Source organism: Nicotiana attenuata, chromosome 5, assembly GCF_001879085.1.
Source record: "Nicotiana attenuata strain UT chromosome 5, NIATTr2, whole genome shotgun sequence".
Taxonomy (NCBI): Eukaryota; Viridiplantae; Streptophyta; class Magnoliopsida; order Solanales; family Solanaceae; genus Nicotiana; species Nicotiana attenuata.
This window is the reverse complement of record NC_031993.1, coordinates 52,437,687-52,454,816: the sequence shown is the minus strand read 5'-3', so window position 1 is coordinate 52,454,816 and position 17,130 is coordinate 52,437,687. Positions and strand designations below refer to the sequence as shown.

The window sequence follows — 17,130 nt, the reverse complement described above, 5'->3', positions numbered from 1 at the left end:
CTACCGTCCTGCATCAATACTGCTCCAAGGTCAATCCTCAAGGCATCACAATAGACATTATAAGACCCCGAACCTGTAGGCAATATCAATACTAGGGCTGTAGTCAAAGCTGTCTTGAGCTTTTGGAAGCTCTCCTCACACTCTTCCGTCCACTAGAACGGAGCACTCTTCAGGGTCAGCCTGGTCATAGGTGCTGCAATAGATGAAAATCCCTCAACAAATCGACGATAATAACCCGCCAAGCCAAGAAAACTACGGATTTCTGTAGCTGAGGATGGTCTGGGCGAACTCTACACTGCTTCCACTTTCTTCGGATCTACCTTGATCCCTTCATTCGATACCACGTGACCAAAGAACGCCACGAAATCCAACCAAAACTCACATTTCGAGAACTTCGCATATAATTTCTTTTCTCTCAAAGTCTGAAGCACTATCCTCAGGTGCTGCTCATGATCTTCCCGACTCTGGGAGTATACCAGAATATCATCGATAAAGACAATGACGAACAAGTCCAGATTCGGCCGGAACACGCTGTGCATCAAATACATAAATGCTGTTGGGGCATTGGTCAGCCCAAATAACATAACAAGGAACTCGTAATGACCATACCGAGTCCTGAAAGCAGTCTTCGGGATATCTGGCTCCCGAATCTTAAACTGATGATAACCTGAATGCAGGTCAATCTTAGAAAACACTCGAGCACCCTGTAACTGATCAAACAGGTCATCAATACGAGGCAAAGGATATCGGTTCTTCAGTGTAACTGTTCAACTAGCGATAATCAATGCACATATGTATAGAACCATCTTTTTCTTCATAAATAAGACAGGAGCACCCCAAGGTGATACACTGGGACTAATAAAACCTTTGTCAAGCAATTCCTGCAACTGCTCTTTCAACTCCTTCAACTTAGGAGGGGCCATACGACAAGGAGGAATAGAAATGGGCTGAGTGTCCGGCAACAAATCAATGCCGAATTCAATATCTCTGTCGGGTGGCATACCGGAAGATCAGCTGGAAACACATTAGGGAAATCCCGTACTACTGGGACTGAATCAACTGTAGGGGTATCAATACTTACATCTCTCACATAAGCTAGATACGCGTCACACCCCTTCTCAACCATTCGCTGAGATTTAAGAAATGAAATAACTCTAGTGGGAGTGTGATCTAAAGTACCCCTCCACTTTACTCGGGGTACACCTGGCATAGCTAGCGTGACAATTAAGAATAGAATAATGGGGCGACAACCAGTCCATGCCTAAGATAACATCAAAATCTACCATGCTGAGCAATAATAAATCGGCTCTGGTCTCAAAACCACTAAGAGCAATCAAAAACGACCAATAAAAGCGGTCCACAACAAGAGAATCTCCTACAGGAGTAGAAACATAAACAGGGGAACTCAAAGAATCTCGAGATACGCCCAAATGCGGGGCAAAATAAGAGGACACATAAGAATAAGTTGAGCCTGGATCGAATAAAACCGATGCATCTCTATGACAAACCAGGACAATACCTATGATGACAGAAACGGAGGCGACAACCTCAGTACGGGCAGGAGGGGCATAGTATCTGGCCTGGCCCCCTCTCTAGGGTAACCTCTACCTCCACCTCTAGCTGGCTGGGCAGGTGGGGCAGTAACTAGTGCTATGATCATAGCCTGGGAACCCTGCGGAGCACGCTGTGGCTGAAAAGTATGTGGAGGTGCACCCCTCCTAAGTCTGGGGCAATCTCTCACCATATGGCGTGTGTCGTCACACTCAAAATAAGCTCTGGGAGGACGTGGTGGCTGTGACTGGCTCGGGCCAGGTCTGCTGGACTGACCACTGAAAGCACCCCGTGCAGGAGGCGCACTAGATACTGGAGGTGCATAATAAGGCTCTTGAGGTCTAGGAGGAGATGGAATACCATTGGCTGCTGGAAGAGCTGAATGAACGACGCGACTCATATAACCCCTACCATGACAAACTGCAGTTGGGGCACGTGCACTAGAATAATGGCCCGACTCTCGAGACCTCTTGGCCTCCCTCTCTTCTCTATCCTGAGCATGCATACCCTCTACTCTCCTAGCAATGCTCACCACCTGCTGATAAGAAATATCCATCTCTATTTCCCGAGCCATGCTAGAGCTGATGCTGGGAATGAGCCCGTCAATAAACCGACGAACTCTCTCACGAACTTTAGAAACCAAGGTCGGTGCAAACCTAGCTAAGTCAGTAAAACGGACAACATACTTTGGAACAGTCATAGTATCCTGGCGCAAATGCTCAAACTCTGCGCATCATGCGTCCCTGAGGCTCTGAGGAACATACTCACTCAAAAACATATCTGAAAACTGGGTCCATGTAAGGGAAGCTGCCTCAGCTAGGCTGTCTAACTCAAAAGTACGCCACTACTGATAGGCTGCTCCTCGAAGCTGGAAAGAAACCCCACTCGATCCTGATATACCCATAGTACGGAGGATACGGTAGCACTCCTCCAGAAATACCAGAGCATCATCTGATGCTAGACCACTGAATATAGGAGGCTTGTACTTCTTGAACCTCTCAAGTCTCCGCTGCTCATCCTCCGAAGTTGCTGCCCTGTCCTCGGGCTGAACTGGGGCTACAGGCGGTACCGGTATAACCTTTGGGATCTGATCGACCTAAACCCGCTGCTCAGGAGTGCGGGCGGCGGGAGTCGGTGCTCCTCCCCCGGCCTGAGATTTGGCAGCAAGGGGAATAAACCCTGCTTGAGCTAGAGTGGTGTACATGCTCATCAACTATGCAAGGGTCTCTTGGAGAGCTGGGGTGGTAGTAGCAGTAGGCCTATCAGGTGCCTGGGCTCCGGCTGGAGCTGCTAGTGGCAGCTCGCGCGGGTGCTCTGGCTGCACCACGTGCGCGTCCTCGGCCTCTACCCCGGCCCCAACCTCTGATGGCTCTAGCAAGGGGCGCGAGTGCCTGGTCATCTCCGGTAGCACGTGTCCTCACCATCTGTGAGAGAATAGAAGATAGAGGTTTAAAATTTTGATATCAAAATCTCGTACGGCAAGGAAATCAAATGAAGTGGAGTTCTTCCTAATAGTTACATTGCCTCTCATAGATAAGTACAGACGTCTCCGTACCGATTCGCGAGACTCTAATAAACCGGCTTGTGATTCATGACTCTTATGAACCTAGTGCTCTGATAAGAACGTGTCACGACCCAAGTTCTCCCTCCGTGAACTGTCGTGACGGCACCTAGTCTCTATGTCACGACCCTAAATCCCAACCCGGTTATGATGTCGCCTCTCGTGAAGACAATGCCAGCCAACTAACCCAATTTACCCTTTTCAAGCAGTTAATCAACATAAAACAGTCTAAAACATAATTTAATAGTATTAAGTAGCGGATTATATCAATAAAGTGCGAAAATATAACCCAACACAGCCCTAACCGGGGTGTCACAAGTCACGAGCATCTATAAGTCATAATACAAGTCTGCTAAGTCTGTAAACTAGTACATCTGTCTGAAACATGATAAAAATGATAAAGGAGGAGAAACACAAAAACTGCGGACGCCAGGCAGCTACCTCGTGTACTCCGAATGTCCGCCTAAAGTTAGAAGGATCAACACTCGGGAGCGGAACCAGCTACGCCTGAATCTGCACACATGGTGCAGGGAGTAAAGTGAGCACTCCAACTCAGTGAGTAACAAATGTAAATAATGACTGAAAGTAAGAAAACACGTAAGGCACAAGGCATTCTATAATGAAGCAGTAAAACCAGTTGAAAACAATAAACCAGTGAAAAGTCAAGTAAAATCCTTTTTCCAACAATGAACAGGTAATTGACATACAATTAAGGTATAGTAAATAAATAGAAGCTCGCCCCTCGGGCACAGTATCTACAAATCCGCCCCTCGGGCAACATCTCAGAACAATACCAGCCCCTCGGGCTCAATCTCACAACACAATGGGTACCTGCGCTCACTGGGGGTGTGCAGACTCCTGGAGGGGCCCCTTCCGGCCCAAGCGCAATAACAAGCCATCTCGTGGCATCAAATCTAGGCCCTCGGCCTCATATCAACCAAGCAACCTCGTGGCATACATATCTCGGGCCCTCGGCCTCAAATCAGTATTAGTGTTTCCTCACAACATAGGCCCTCCGCCTTACTCAGTCAAAAATCCTCACAAGCCCCTCGGGCAATCGTAAAATAGTGTTTCTCAGCCCAAACATCATTTAAAATATCATTTAAGTCTCAAAACTGAGTAAAAATGGCTGAGTAGTAAAACAGTGGAAAATAATATGACTGAGTTCAAGTAGTAAGTCAAAACAGTGAGGAAATATCAATAAAAAGCCCCGATGGGTTCAAATAGTTGGCACGAAGCCCAAATATGGCATTCAGCCCAAATCATAATGATAGCAAATAAGTTTCAGTCAAATACGCGGTAAAATCATCAACTGGGATGGACCAAGTCATAATCCCCAATAGTGTACGACCCCACGCTCGTCAACAAGCGTGTGTCTCACCTCAACATAGCACTACGATGTGCAATCCGGGGTTTCAAACCCTCAGGATATCATTTACAATCATAACTCACCTCGAACCGGCTAAATATCTAGCTCGCGAGGCCTTTGCGCCTCGAATCGGCCTCCACGCGCGTCGAATCTATCCAAAATCAGAATGAGGACGTCAAAATATGCTAAGGGGACAAAGCCCAAGCGAAAACAATCAATAAATGGCACAAATCCCGAAATTACCAAAACCCGACCCCCGGGCCCACGTCTTAAAATTCAGAAACTTTCACACCAATAGATTCCTTATCTCCCCACGAGTTCATACATATCAAGAATACTAAAATCGGAGTCCAAATGACCCCTCAAATTCTCATTTAAAGGCCTCTTAAACTCAAGCCCTAATCCTCCATTTTAGCCCTTTAATTCCTTTAATTACAGCCTTAATCCATGAAATACTACCATAGAAATGTGTTTTTAGGTCCAAAATCCTTACCTTAGCGAAGTTCCCTTGAAATCTCCCTTCCAAATCGTCCAAAAGCTCTCAAGCCGAAGTTAAAAATGGTGAAAACCTTCAAAAATCGCGAAGAAAAGCTTATATACATTCTACCCAGGGGTGCCCGCATCTGCGATCCGAAACCCGCTTCTGCGGTACCACATTTGCAGTCCACCCTCCGCTTCTGCGGAAATCACATAAGGGACCAAATACCGCATCTGCGGTCCACTCGCCGCATCTGTGACTCCGCAGGTGCGGTCCCTCTACCACATCTGCGGTTCCTGACTCCTCCCCTCAAATACGCATCTGCGGCCATTCCATCGCATATGCGACGCCGCACCTGCGGTCCGCAAACCGTAGGTGCGAAAACACCAGAAACAGCAAAACTTCAGCAGCTTTCTAAACTTCAAAATGGTCCGATTGACCATCCGAAACTCACCCGAGGCCCCCGGGACCTCAACCCAAGGCACCAACATATCCAAAAACCTTATTCAAACTTGTCCCAATCATCAAAACACTTCAAACAACATCAAATCAACCAAAACACGTCGGATTCAAGCCTAAGTTTCTAAAAATCTTCCGAATTCCGTTTTTGATCAAAAATCCAACCAAACCACGTCCGAATGACCTAAAATTTTGCACACACATCCCAAATCACATAACGAAGCTGCTGCAACTCTCGGAACTCCATTTCGACCCCTATATCAAAATCTCGCCTACCAACCGAAAATCGCCAAAATATCAACTTCGCCAATTCAAGCCTAAATCTACTCCAACCCTCCAAAACCCATTCCGATCACACTCCTAAGCCATAAATCACCTCCCGAAGCTAACCGAACCATCGGGACTCACATCCGAGCCCTCTAACACATAAGTCAACATCCGGTTGACTTTTCCAACTTAAACTTCCTTAAAAGAGACTAAGTGTCTCAAACCTTACCAAAAGCATTCCGGATTCTACCCGACCAACCCGATACCTCAAAACACGAATAAACAAAGCATAAAGAAGCAGAAATGGGGGAAACGGAGCGGTAACTCATGAGACGACTGGCCGGGTCGTCACACTCTATGACTAGGTAAGCCTAACAAATTGCGGAAAAAGGAAATGAAATATGAAACTGGCAAGTTGCAGGTAAAACATAATAAAAGAGTTTAAAATGCCGCTCGACATATACAATACACACTCTCAAAACTGAATCAAACTCCCAAAACCCAGAATCTCATGAATCACAAGCTATAGAAAACTACACAGTGTTCTAACTCCAGAATGTCTAAAGAAAGCAAATACAGGAAGTACTAAGCTAAAGGGGAGAATAGAGAGGGACTTCTAGGTCTACGGACGCGGCAGATATACCTCGAAGTCTCTGATATCACCCGCCTCACTAATAGAACGGCTGGCAGAAGAACCTGGATCTGCACACGAAAAATATGTGCAGGAAAGGGCATGAGTACACCACAGCGGTACCTAGTAAGTGCCAAGCCAAACCTCGATCGAGTAGTGACAGGGAAGGTCAGGGCCCTACTGGTTATATAAATATATATAAAACAAGGTAAAACAGTATGAAATGCGGTAGTATAATTAAAAATATTAACAGTCGATAAAGAATAAAATCACAGAAAGAATATAACTCAGTACACAAAGATAGCAACAGGGGATCTCCCAGGATATCGTCCCCTAGTCCCAAACGTAAATGTGCAGAGGATCTCCCGGGATATCGTCCCGTAGTCCAAATCATAAATATGCAGGGGAATCTCCCGGAATACCAATCCGTAGTCCCAAAGTAAATATCCAGTACAGGGGGATCTCCCGGGGATCTCGTCCCGTAGTCCCAATTATAAATGTGCAGGGGGATCTCCCGGAATTTCGATCCGTAGTCCCAAAGTAAACATGTAGGGGGAACTCCCGGAATATCGTCCCGTAGTCCCAAAGTAAACACACAACAGTCTCAAGAAAGGATCTACAGTTCTATCCAAGTTCGTACCAAGAAAGCAGAGATTTCTATTCTAAACATGCTGCACAGAATTCAAGTAAATAGTTTAAGCAGATAGAACAGCTAAGTCACTTAAGCATGCTTTCCTAAGCTAAATAGTAGGCTTTAAAATACAAGTAGTGTTCAACAAAAAGAAAGCACGGATATTTACTTAATGAAAACTGGGTTTTCCAACAATTAGCACGTGTACGCACTCGTCACCTCACGTACACGACATTCATATAACAACAATACCAAATCCTAAGGGGAGTTCCCCCACACAAGGTTAGGCAAACCACTTACCTCGAACCAGCTCAAATCAATCCGAAATCACGCTCTTGCCACGAGTATCCAACTCCGAGTGGCCCAAATCTAATCAAATCAATTTCATAATGTAAATATAACTAGAAACAACGAGTTTAGCTAGAATCGAAGCTAAGGTAAGAAAATAGAAAACGCCCAAAAATCCTCTCCGGGCCCACGTCTCGGGATTGGGTAAAAATTACGGATTACGAATACCCATTCACTTACGAGTCTAATGATACCAAAATCACTCAAATCCGATACCAAAACCACGATCAAAATCACAAAATCGGCCTAAGAACTTTTCCTCAATTCTCCCAATTTTTCATCCCAAATCCGAAATTAATTGATGAATTTAAGCTTAGATTAATGGGATACAATCAAAAAGGGATTAGGAATCATTATCCAATGGTCTTCTCTTCAAAATCCCCACAGAATCGCCTTCCCCCGAGCTCCAATTTGATTTTCCAAGTTATGAACTCAAACCCTCGATTTTCTCTATTTCTGCCCAGCGAAATCCGCTTCTGCGAGGGGTCAACCGCACCTGCGGTCCCGCTTCTGCGATCAATACTCTGCACCTGCGACATTTCATTAACTCTCCTGATACCGCACCTGTGGTCCTTTACACGCAGATGCGGTTCCGCTTCTGCGGGGTCCATGGGCCGCATCTGCGACCACTCCCCTTATGCCTTAGACCGCACATGCGGTTGCCTAACCGCTTCTGCGGCGCCGCACCTGCGGTCCAAGCTCCGCATGTGCGAAACCAACAGGTTCAGCAAAGTTCAGAAATTCCTAAGTCCAATTCAACTTCCGTTAAGTATCCGAAACACACCCGAGGCCCCCGGGACCTCAACCAAACATGCCAACCAATCCTAAAACATCGTACGAACTTAATCCAACCCTTGGATCACATCAAACAACACTAAAACCACGAATCACCCTCCAATCCAAGCCTAATGAACTTAAAATCTCAAGAATTCTACAACCGATGCCGACACCAACCAAACCATGTCCGATTGACCCCAAATTTGGCACACAAGTCACATTCAACACTACAGAACTATTTCAACTTTCGGAATCAGATTCCGACCCTGATATCAAAATCTCACTATCGATCCGGAAACTTCAAAAATTCAACTTTCGGCATTTCAAGCCTAAATAAGCTACAAACCTTCAAAACACAATCCGAACACGCCCCTAAGCCCGAAATCACTTAACGGAGCTAACGGAATTGACAGAATTCCACTCCGAGGCCGTCTTCACACTGTTCCGACTACGGTCCAAATTCTAAAGCTTAAGCTCTCATTTAGGGACTAAGTGTCCCAAAACACTCCGAAACTCCAAACGAATCCTCCCGGCAACTCACAATAGCAGAAACAAACACGGAAAAAACAGTTAATAAGGGCTCGGGGCGTTAATTCTTAAAACGACCGGCCGGGTCGTTACAAGGAATAATTATCTAGCTCTCGCGTTTGGTTGAATTACTAAACAGTGTATCATTTTAGGGAGATTTTATATTGATATTAATTATTATTTTAATACAGCTAAGGAAACGACCCCTAAAATGATCACCAAATTGAGACCAAGGAGTAAGTTTAAAGAAAAGAAACCGCACTTGTAAAAAGCACATCCTTTTCCCCGGCATCCAACTTTCGAAAATGCTAACAGGAAGAAGAGACATTCTTGAATGCTGAGAATTTCATATTTCATATATATGGGTTCTCTTAAGGCTTCACTCATACTCCATTTCTGAGCCGTCCAAAATATAAACTGCATGTATATATGCCAGTTCGTTTATCTTTGCCTTTCTCCTTCCCTTTCCATCACGATCCGCCTCAGCAGATTCTCCCCAGCCTTTATTTCTTTCTCCCAAGCCAAGAATCTCTCTCTCTCTCAATTATTCTCTTCTTTCTCTTATAACTTACGTACCCTTTTATCAATCATGCCATTCTTCTTCTCTCTCCTCCACCTTCTCTTCTTTTCCATTACATTACGTACCATTCTCTCTCTATCAATACACACCTTAGTTCTTCCCATGTCTTCTTCAAATATCAACCATTTTTCTCAGCCATGCATATATGGTAATGTTTCAAAAGTTCCCAGACTTGACTTTTTTGCTATTTAACGTATACCTTTTTGAGTATATATACAATGATTCTTGGTTTTTTTTTATGTAAAAAAAAGTCGGTTTTTTGTTGTTATTGTTGTTGATATTCTTATGGGGTTTAAAGCAGGTCAGTTTGTTTCTTCATACGCAGAGAGAAAGTCAAAGGTTATGAAATGGCTGACTAGGATTTTCAAGGGTGGGTCATGTAATAGGGGATCGCCACGTGGACGTCAACCCCAGTTTCTAGAAGATGAAAATATGGTATGGCGTGCTCCAGTCAGATCATTGGTAATTTTTTTAACTTTTCATTTTGAATTCAGGAATTTTGGCTGCTTTAGAAGTTAAATTCTACCAGTCATGACTCAACCTTTTTGGCTTTATCCTTATTTTTAACATCTGACAGATTTACTCATAGCTATCTGTTCTTGAATTTTGTTCTGTCGTTTTAAATTGCATTTCATGCTCCTCTGATTGAATGTTTCTTAACGCAATTTTAAAGTTCATCAGGATGATCGCTCTAGGGCTAGTACAGAAAAAGAGGAACTAGACCAAAATGCAACTGCATTATCTTTGGCCGAAGATTTGAAAAGACCAGGTGGAAATTAGAATTTTTTATTTGTATATAGAATCTATTTACCTTGTTCAGTTCTCTATTGGCTTATTATATGAGTAATTTCACTCTTTTATGGTTAAGACTGACAGTTGTGTGCTTTGCAGGATACAAATGGAGGACTGAGAATGATGAAGATGTAGGAAGTTCACTTAACCATGACCTTACTTCATCGTCATATCCGCCTTCTTATGCTCCTTTATATGCACCTTGGGCGTATAATCCCACAAGTTATAGGTAATTGGATTTTGTTGAGATATCCTCTTGTGCATTGTGTCATTTGAAATTCAGCTTAATTATAGTATTTATTTATCTATTTCATAGAAGGCTGCCTTTTAGAGTGGTAAATTCATGGGGCATCAAATTCAAGATGTGTTACTGAGAAAGTGTTATCTGAAAATGGAAACTCTCGCATGCTAATACATATTATAGATGAAAACTTCAATCTGTCTTTTGTTGAAAAATGGAGAATGAACAAAATTCAAATTTAAGACCTGAATTAATATGCACAATCCAAACAAATTTTCGAAGGAATATCTGTTGAAAACTGCTGATTGTTTCGGATGAACATATAGCACATTTATAATTTGCAGAATATGTAGTGGCTGCCATGGGGATATTGGCTCTGGCAATTATTTGGGATGCATGGGAACTTTCTTTCATCCAGATTGCTTTCGTTGTCGTGCTTGTGGTTATCCAATTACTGAATATGAGGTACATTCTTGTCCTTTCTCTCTAACTATCACTCAAGGAGAAATTTGAATTAAACTTGTAATTTCAATTGACCTAATGGTTTTGAAACTTTTCTTGTGTTTAGCTCATTGGTTTCTTTGTTGATTCAAGTTTTCTTTGTCAGGGAACAATTATTATCACAAATCATGCTTCAGGGAAATGACTCACCCCAAATGTGAAGTTTGCTACCAATTTGTAAGGACATGGTGCTTCTTCATGTAGTTGGTTAATGGAAATTGCTCATCACAAATCCAATTTACATTTCAAGGTTTTAATCTTGACTGCATCTGCAGATCTAAGCTTCTCCTGCATGTTCTGTTAGGATAATACTTATTCTTGCTCGTCAAACAGAAAAATGCATATACAGTACTGGCACATGATTGTTGAAGTTCCCGTAGATTGTCATCGATCGCTTGCTGTCATTATTATGTCCATTGATGCATTCTGTTTTCGTCTTTGAGTAAAAGTGTTGTCTAATTCACCAGCCTAAAGAGATGTTTTACATAGATTATCTTTTGTCAAATTGTTCTGCAATACTTTTGGTCTGATTAGAAACCAGCTTATAGTGCCATTTTTTGTGTGGTCACCAAAAATTGCATCCTATCTTTTGTGAAGCAGTTTTTAAGTATTGGAAATATTTCATGAAATTTGAAATATACTTACAGACAAATATTGAAAGGAGTATCATTTCTCACTGTTTAATCCCTCATGCAGTAATTTGTTTTACGATCCACCATTTCATTTTCAGATCCCAACAAATGCAGCAGGCTTGATTGAGTATAGATGTCATCCGTTTTGGTCTCAGAAATATTGTCCTTCACATGAGAATGATGTCACAAAACGATGCTGTAGTTGTGAACGTCTGGAGGTATGATTATCAGCTGAAATCAAACATGTTGGATCACCTATCATTCAGCTAATATGCTTCACGCTGATATTGTTCTTATCTTCTTTAAGCCGTGGAATGCAAGATATATATCGCTTGGGGACAGTAGGAGCTTATGTTTAGAGTGCATGGAATCTGCTATCATGGATACCGGGGACTGCCAACCGCTTTACCATTCAATCAGAGACTATTATGAAGGCATGAACATGAAAATAGATCAGCAAGTTCCTATGCTTCTCGTTGAAAGACAAGCACTTAATGAAGCCATTGAAGGGGAAAAGCATGTAAGAGTGACTTCATAATGTAGTTTTTCTGTTCTTTAGTCTGGAAAATTTCTGACTGTAATTTTTTTGTAGGGTTTTCATCATATGCCTGAAACGAGAGGTCTATGCCTATCAGAAGAGCAGACAGTCACCAGTGTAAGCTCTTCATTTACTTGAAATCAATTTTCAATTTAGATTAGAACTGTCAAATCTCTAGGTAACCTATTGAAACGTGCAATACGAGCTATGACATCTTATTGAACATATGTCCAGATACTCAAAAGGCCAAGAATGGGTGGTCGTGAAGTAGTAGGAATCAGAACACACCCTCAGAAGCTAACTAGAAAATGTGAAGTTACAGCTATTCTAGTGTTGTTTGGTCTCCCAAGGTAACTTTCTTTGTGTTAATTACTTTCAGTTTATTTTATTCTAACATAATTCTCAAAAGATCGAAAAGTGTTACGTGGAATGTGGCGCACCCTCCTCGCCAAACAAGACTAGAGGAGAAGGAATCAACTCAAAAGATCAGGAATTAAAGAAAGCAAACTTATTATGACATTCGATTAACTTTTTCAATTCAATGTCTATGAAGGTAGCTTGTTGTCTTCACACACATATACCTTCAAATTGTCAACTTTAATTCCATTTCTATATTCCAATGTGATCATACACCAATTTAAACATTTTAGGCTCTAAAAAAGAGGAGGTCGAGTTTCCAAATAACCACCACAACTACGCCTTAGTCCTCAACAAGTTGGGTTTGCCTATATGAGATAGAGTTTCTAAATGAACAAAATGAAAGTCTTTAATGTGTTTTTATCATGTATCGAGTTAGCGTTCTTCTAGAAGCAGAGTGAAAAGGTAAATAATCTACACTTTAAACTGATGACGAGAAAGAAGAGTTCATATGTGAGAAAAGAAATCACTCCTAAATAACCAGTCAAGTGAAACAGACACACTGTTCTTGTGCTATTCCTGGCATATCCTATTGACAATGTTTTTGTTTTGTATATTTGTAACCGTTGTTTAACAGTGACGATGCTTTCTAAAAAGATTATGGAAGGCCAGATAGACTCACTATATCTCTTTATCTGCAGACTACTTACTGGTGCCATTCTTGCTCATGAACTAATGCATGCGTGGTTACGTCTAAAAGGTAATTTTGATCCTGAATTTCTATCTACATTGGCTTGCAGCAGATATTCTGGAGATGTATATAATCTTCAAGAAAATAAATATAAAAAGATAGCCAGATGGTTCATTATCAAACTCTCATGATGCTTGATACCAGCTAATCATTAGAGCGGGTTCTATGAGTTCAACTAAACTAATTGCTTTTGGCGCAAACTGTCTATATGTGCAAAAAACATTTAAAACGTGTAATACATAAAATAAGATCACATTCATTCTGAATCCACTAACTCTAGTTCCTGGATTAGCCTCTGCAGCTAATATAAGTTTGAACCTGATTAATTATTTGCAGGATTCCGTAATCTCAGCCTTGAGGTAGAAGAAGGAATCTGCCAAATGCTTTCCTACATGTGGCTGGAATCAGAGGTAATGCCTGTATCGAGAGATATGCCATCCACGTCAACTGCTTCATCCTCGTCATTGTCATCATCCAAGAAAGGTGTTAAGTCTGGAGTAGAGAATAAGCTGGGTGAGTTTTTCATGCACCAGATTGCCCATGATACTTCTCCAGCATATGGTGGAGGATTTAGAGCTGCTAACGAAGCCGTGAATAAGTATGGTTTAAGACGTACATTGGATCACATTTACCTCACAGGAAGTTTTCCTTTATGATACCATCACTGTAACATCTCTTGCCGCGGCTGTTGAAGGTCTCTTCTGCTGTATGGCAATTCAGAAGTCATTGAATTGACTGCCCATAGATCTTGCAAAGCTGGATTTGCTCCCCTCATTTTTTATGGGATTCATCTGTGGATGCTCAGTCCCAAAGAGAAGTATATGCCACAATGAGAAATAGAAGAGAATGTAACATTTATCGGAGACTGCTGCACTTTAACTGCAATAAAAATTGAATTTGAATGCTCCAGAAATGTTTCCTACTTTCCTGCAAATATTGTTGTAAATTGAAATCCTACTTTGCAACAAGCCAGGCGACAGATTCATAAGAACCACTCCTTAAAAAGCTTTTACGCTCTGCATGATGTCAATAAGATGTAGTAATTCATTTGTTTTACTTTTTGAGTGAAAATACTATAGAAATATTGACCACATTGAAATACAGGATTAAGAAGCAACCGAAAACTGATTGCTTGTCCATCAGGACCTTCACTTGAGTTATAAGCTACTACAGCAAAAATCTTTCATACTTCAGAATGTCAAAAAGTATTACAAAAAGTTTACCTGTGTTTAATTACAATTAATTTTATGCAGCATAAGATTCCTATATGTCATTCCTCAATTCAACTCTTACACATATAAATCTACTCTTAAATAATACAATCCCAGTTTTTAGTTAGAACAACATGGTTTCTTGTTGGAGTTGCCAGAATTCTCTCCAACCTTAATGACAGTTCCTTGACCAGGAATAGCACCTGCCTCTTGAGCTGCTAAAGCTTTCCTGCTCATTATCTGATAAATATCCAACAAAATCGTCTGGAACGCCCTCTCAACATTTAAAGCTTCCAATGCAGAGGTTTCAAGAAATGACAACCCTTCTTTCTCGGCCAAGAGCCTTGCGTCTTGCTCTGGAACGGCTCGAAGATGGTTCAAATCCGACTTGTTTCCAGCCATCATTATGACAATGTTGGAGTCAGCATGGTCCCTGAGCTCGCGAAGCCATCGGTGCACGTTTTCAAAAGTTTGTCTTTTTGTTATGTCATAAACTAAAAGTGCTCCCACGGCTCCTCTGTAATAAGCACTTGTTATTGCTCTGTACCTTTCTTGCCCTGCTGTGTCCCATATTTGTGCCTTTACTGTCTTGCCTTCTACCTGCGCCATGCAATGCACGTTTTTATTAATTAAGCATAATTGTGGTAGACTAATTAGCAAAATATAATTGCACATAATCATATCTTAATCCATGAAATACAAGGTTCAGAAATGCATGAACTTAGAGAATTGGAAACTAACCTGAAGTGTCCTAGTTGCAAATTCGACGCCAATGGTGGATTTAGACTCCAAACAGAATTCATTTCGCGTAAATCTGGAAAGAATGTTAGATTTTCCGACACCTGAATCTCCAATCAATACAATCTTGAATAAATAATCATACTCATGATCCACCTTGTACGCCATTTCTACTTCCCTCTAGTCACCACATTCACCTATCAATGTAAATGCCAAATCTGGATGACATTATTTAAACAACGCTATCATCGCTATGATCTTAAGAAACCAAAGGAATTTTCAAACAGGAATCACCAAATTTTGCCATTCTAACGTCAAGACTAGGAAATAATTTCAACAGAAAGAGGAGAAAGAAAACTCACCAAGGTTATAGGTTAAATTGTCCACGAAAAATACAACTTTCAAATAATCAGAACTGAAATGAAAGAGCAGGACATCAAAACTTCTGTAAATGTCCTGAATCCAAATGAATAAAAATATAGCCGAACAAATAGGAACTTGAATGGCTATAACCAATACATCTTCCCACGTTGTATTATTAATCTGCCCTTTTGGGCTCAAATATGTTTTCTTTCTTCTATTTTCTTGGTTGAATATCCACAAGATTAACCAACATTTATTCTCTTCAAAAAAAATTAAAAAATATAATTTTCATTTTGAATACTCATTATTTTCAGAAAATATGTATCACGACCCAAATTCCTAACTAAGCCGGCACTGAATAATAATAAAAGAATAATAAGACTAAAATAAAACAACATGATTTCATATTAAAGAGTAAACTCAGAACTACATAACGAGTCTAAGCCAAAACATCCATCTAATAACTTATCGGGACACGTGTCGCTGAGTGTATGAGTATCTAAGGATTTTTAAATACAACGTCTGAAATGATAAATAATATTGTTTGACCCAAACAAACAGTAATAGGAAAAATGGAAAGGTGGCTTCAAGGCTTGCGGAGTGCAGCACTACCTCGAGTCTCCTCAAATCAACAAGCTAGTTAGCTCTCTGAACACCACCAGATCCAATGCCAGAATCTGCATAGGAAGTGAATAAGTGTAGTATGAGTACAACCGACCCCATGTACTCAGTAAGTATCAAACCTAATCCCGACGAGGAGGTGACGAGGCTAAGACAAGATACATACTCTATAAACCAGTCCAGTTCAATAACTAGAGAAATAACTAGAGATATAACAAGTAAGACAACAAGTGAAATTGACGTTTTACACTTCAATGCCACACAAGAGCGGGGGAGGGTGGGTGATTTATGTGGTGTCCAATTTTCGCATGCACAGATTATAGAAGGACCTGGTTCTTCTATGCGTTCCTTATACTACTATTGCAGAAATAATAAATGGGGAAAGTAAAGAACACAAGTATTACGTGGAAAACGCCTCGCTCAAAAGGTGAAAAAACCACGACCTACTACTTAGTAGGATTTTCCCCAACATTGCACTAAATCACTGAGCCGAACCAACATTTACAAAATTCTTTGTAAACCTAAGGATTACCTCTAATCCCATTGTGGCAACCATCCTCTAACTGTTACGACAACTTCAAGTTAACTCTAACTCGAATACTCAGAGTACCTAATACAATTGCTTCTAGATAAAGCCGAAAGCTACAATTTGAAAACACCTAATACAATTGAACTAGAATGAAAAACAGACACTTGGAACTAGTTCTTCTATCTGGTTCATGTAGCTTCAGGTTCGCACACTTGAATCACACAAAAATTGCTTGAAAAATACCTTGCTATTTTGCTCTAAACTCACGATTAACTTCAACTTTTGTGCTCCTTGTAAAGTGAGAACATCTTGAAATATATAGAGTTAGCAGAATAGGAAATAACTAGAGTTCCAATGCTGTACTCTTCCTTGGTGGAAGAGTTCTAGTTATCTTCAACTTCTAACTCCTTGCTTATCTTGGATAAAGTTCTCTTTGAGTAAGGAGTCATTCTCCTTATCATTTATGCAACCTTTTCGATTGGGAGATATCAGATATACCAGCTTAAGCTTATCTCTTTCACATACATCCCTTATGCTCGAATCTGCCCGTGTCTGTGTGCACTGTGTATGGACCTGGTTCATGCTTGAGTTCCTTTGTCAATCATCAAACAAACTTCACTTATGCCAACAAATTTCCCCTTTTGATGATGACAAACTCTGTGATTTTCATAAGCGT

At 41.2% G+C, this 17,130-nt stretch overlaps 2 protein-coding genes across 4 annotated transcripts; one reads left to right on the top strand and one right to left on the bottom strand.

Annotated features, from left to right (window-relative positions):
* On the top strand, positions 9,164-14,048 carry LOC109225848 (protein DA1-related 2-like). 2 transcript variants are annotated; one of them, XM_019390635.1, is made up of 12 exons: positions 9,164-9,328; positions 9,506-9,642; positions 9,862-9,949; positions 10,072-10,201; positions 10,558-10,678; positions 10,808-10,891; positions 11,445-11,564; positions 11,654-11,866; positions 11,939-12,001; positions 12,119-12,234; positions 12,943-13,001; positions 13,329-14,048. In XM_019390635.1, exons 1-12 carry the CDS (start codon positions 9,190-9,192, stop codon positions 13,646-13,648), a joined length of 1,590 nt encoding a protein of 529 aa, XP_019246180.1. In that variant the 5' UTR covers positions 9,164-9,189; the 3' UTR covers positions 13,649-14,048. The 2 variants fall into 2 exon arrangements, with proteins under 2 accessions (XP_019246180.1, XP_019246179.1); XM_019390634.1 differs by having other exon boundaries at positions 9,482-9,642.
* On the bottom strand, positions 14,145-15,414 carry LOC109225849 (ras-related protein Rab11C-like). Of its 2 annotated transcripts, none has more exons than XM_019390637.1 (3): positions 15,304-15,414; positions 14,945-15,159; positions 14,145-14,803 (listed from the first exon to the last, which is right to left on the bottom strand). In XM_019390637.1, exons 2-3 carry the CDS (start codon positions 15,107-15,109, stop codon positions 14,324-14,326), a joined length of 645 nt encoding a protein of 214 aa, XP_019246182.1. In that variant the 5' UTR covers positions 15,110-15,159; positions 15,304-15,414; the 3' UTR covers positions 14,145-14,323. The 2 variants fall into 2 exon arrangements, with proteins under 2 accessions (XP_019246182.1, XP_019246183.1); XM_019390638.1 differs by having other exon boundaries at positions 14,945-15,138; positions 15,304-15,407.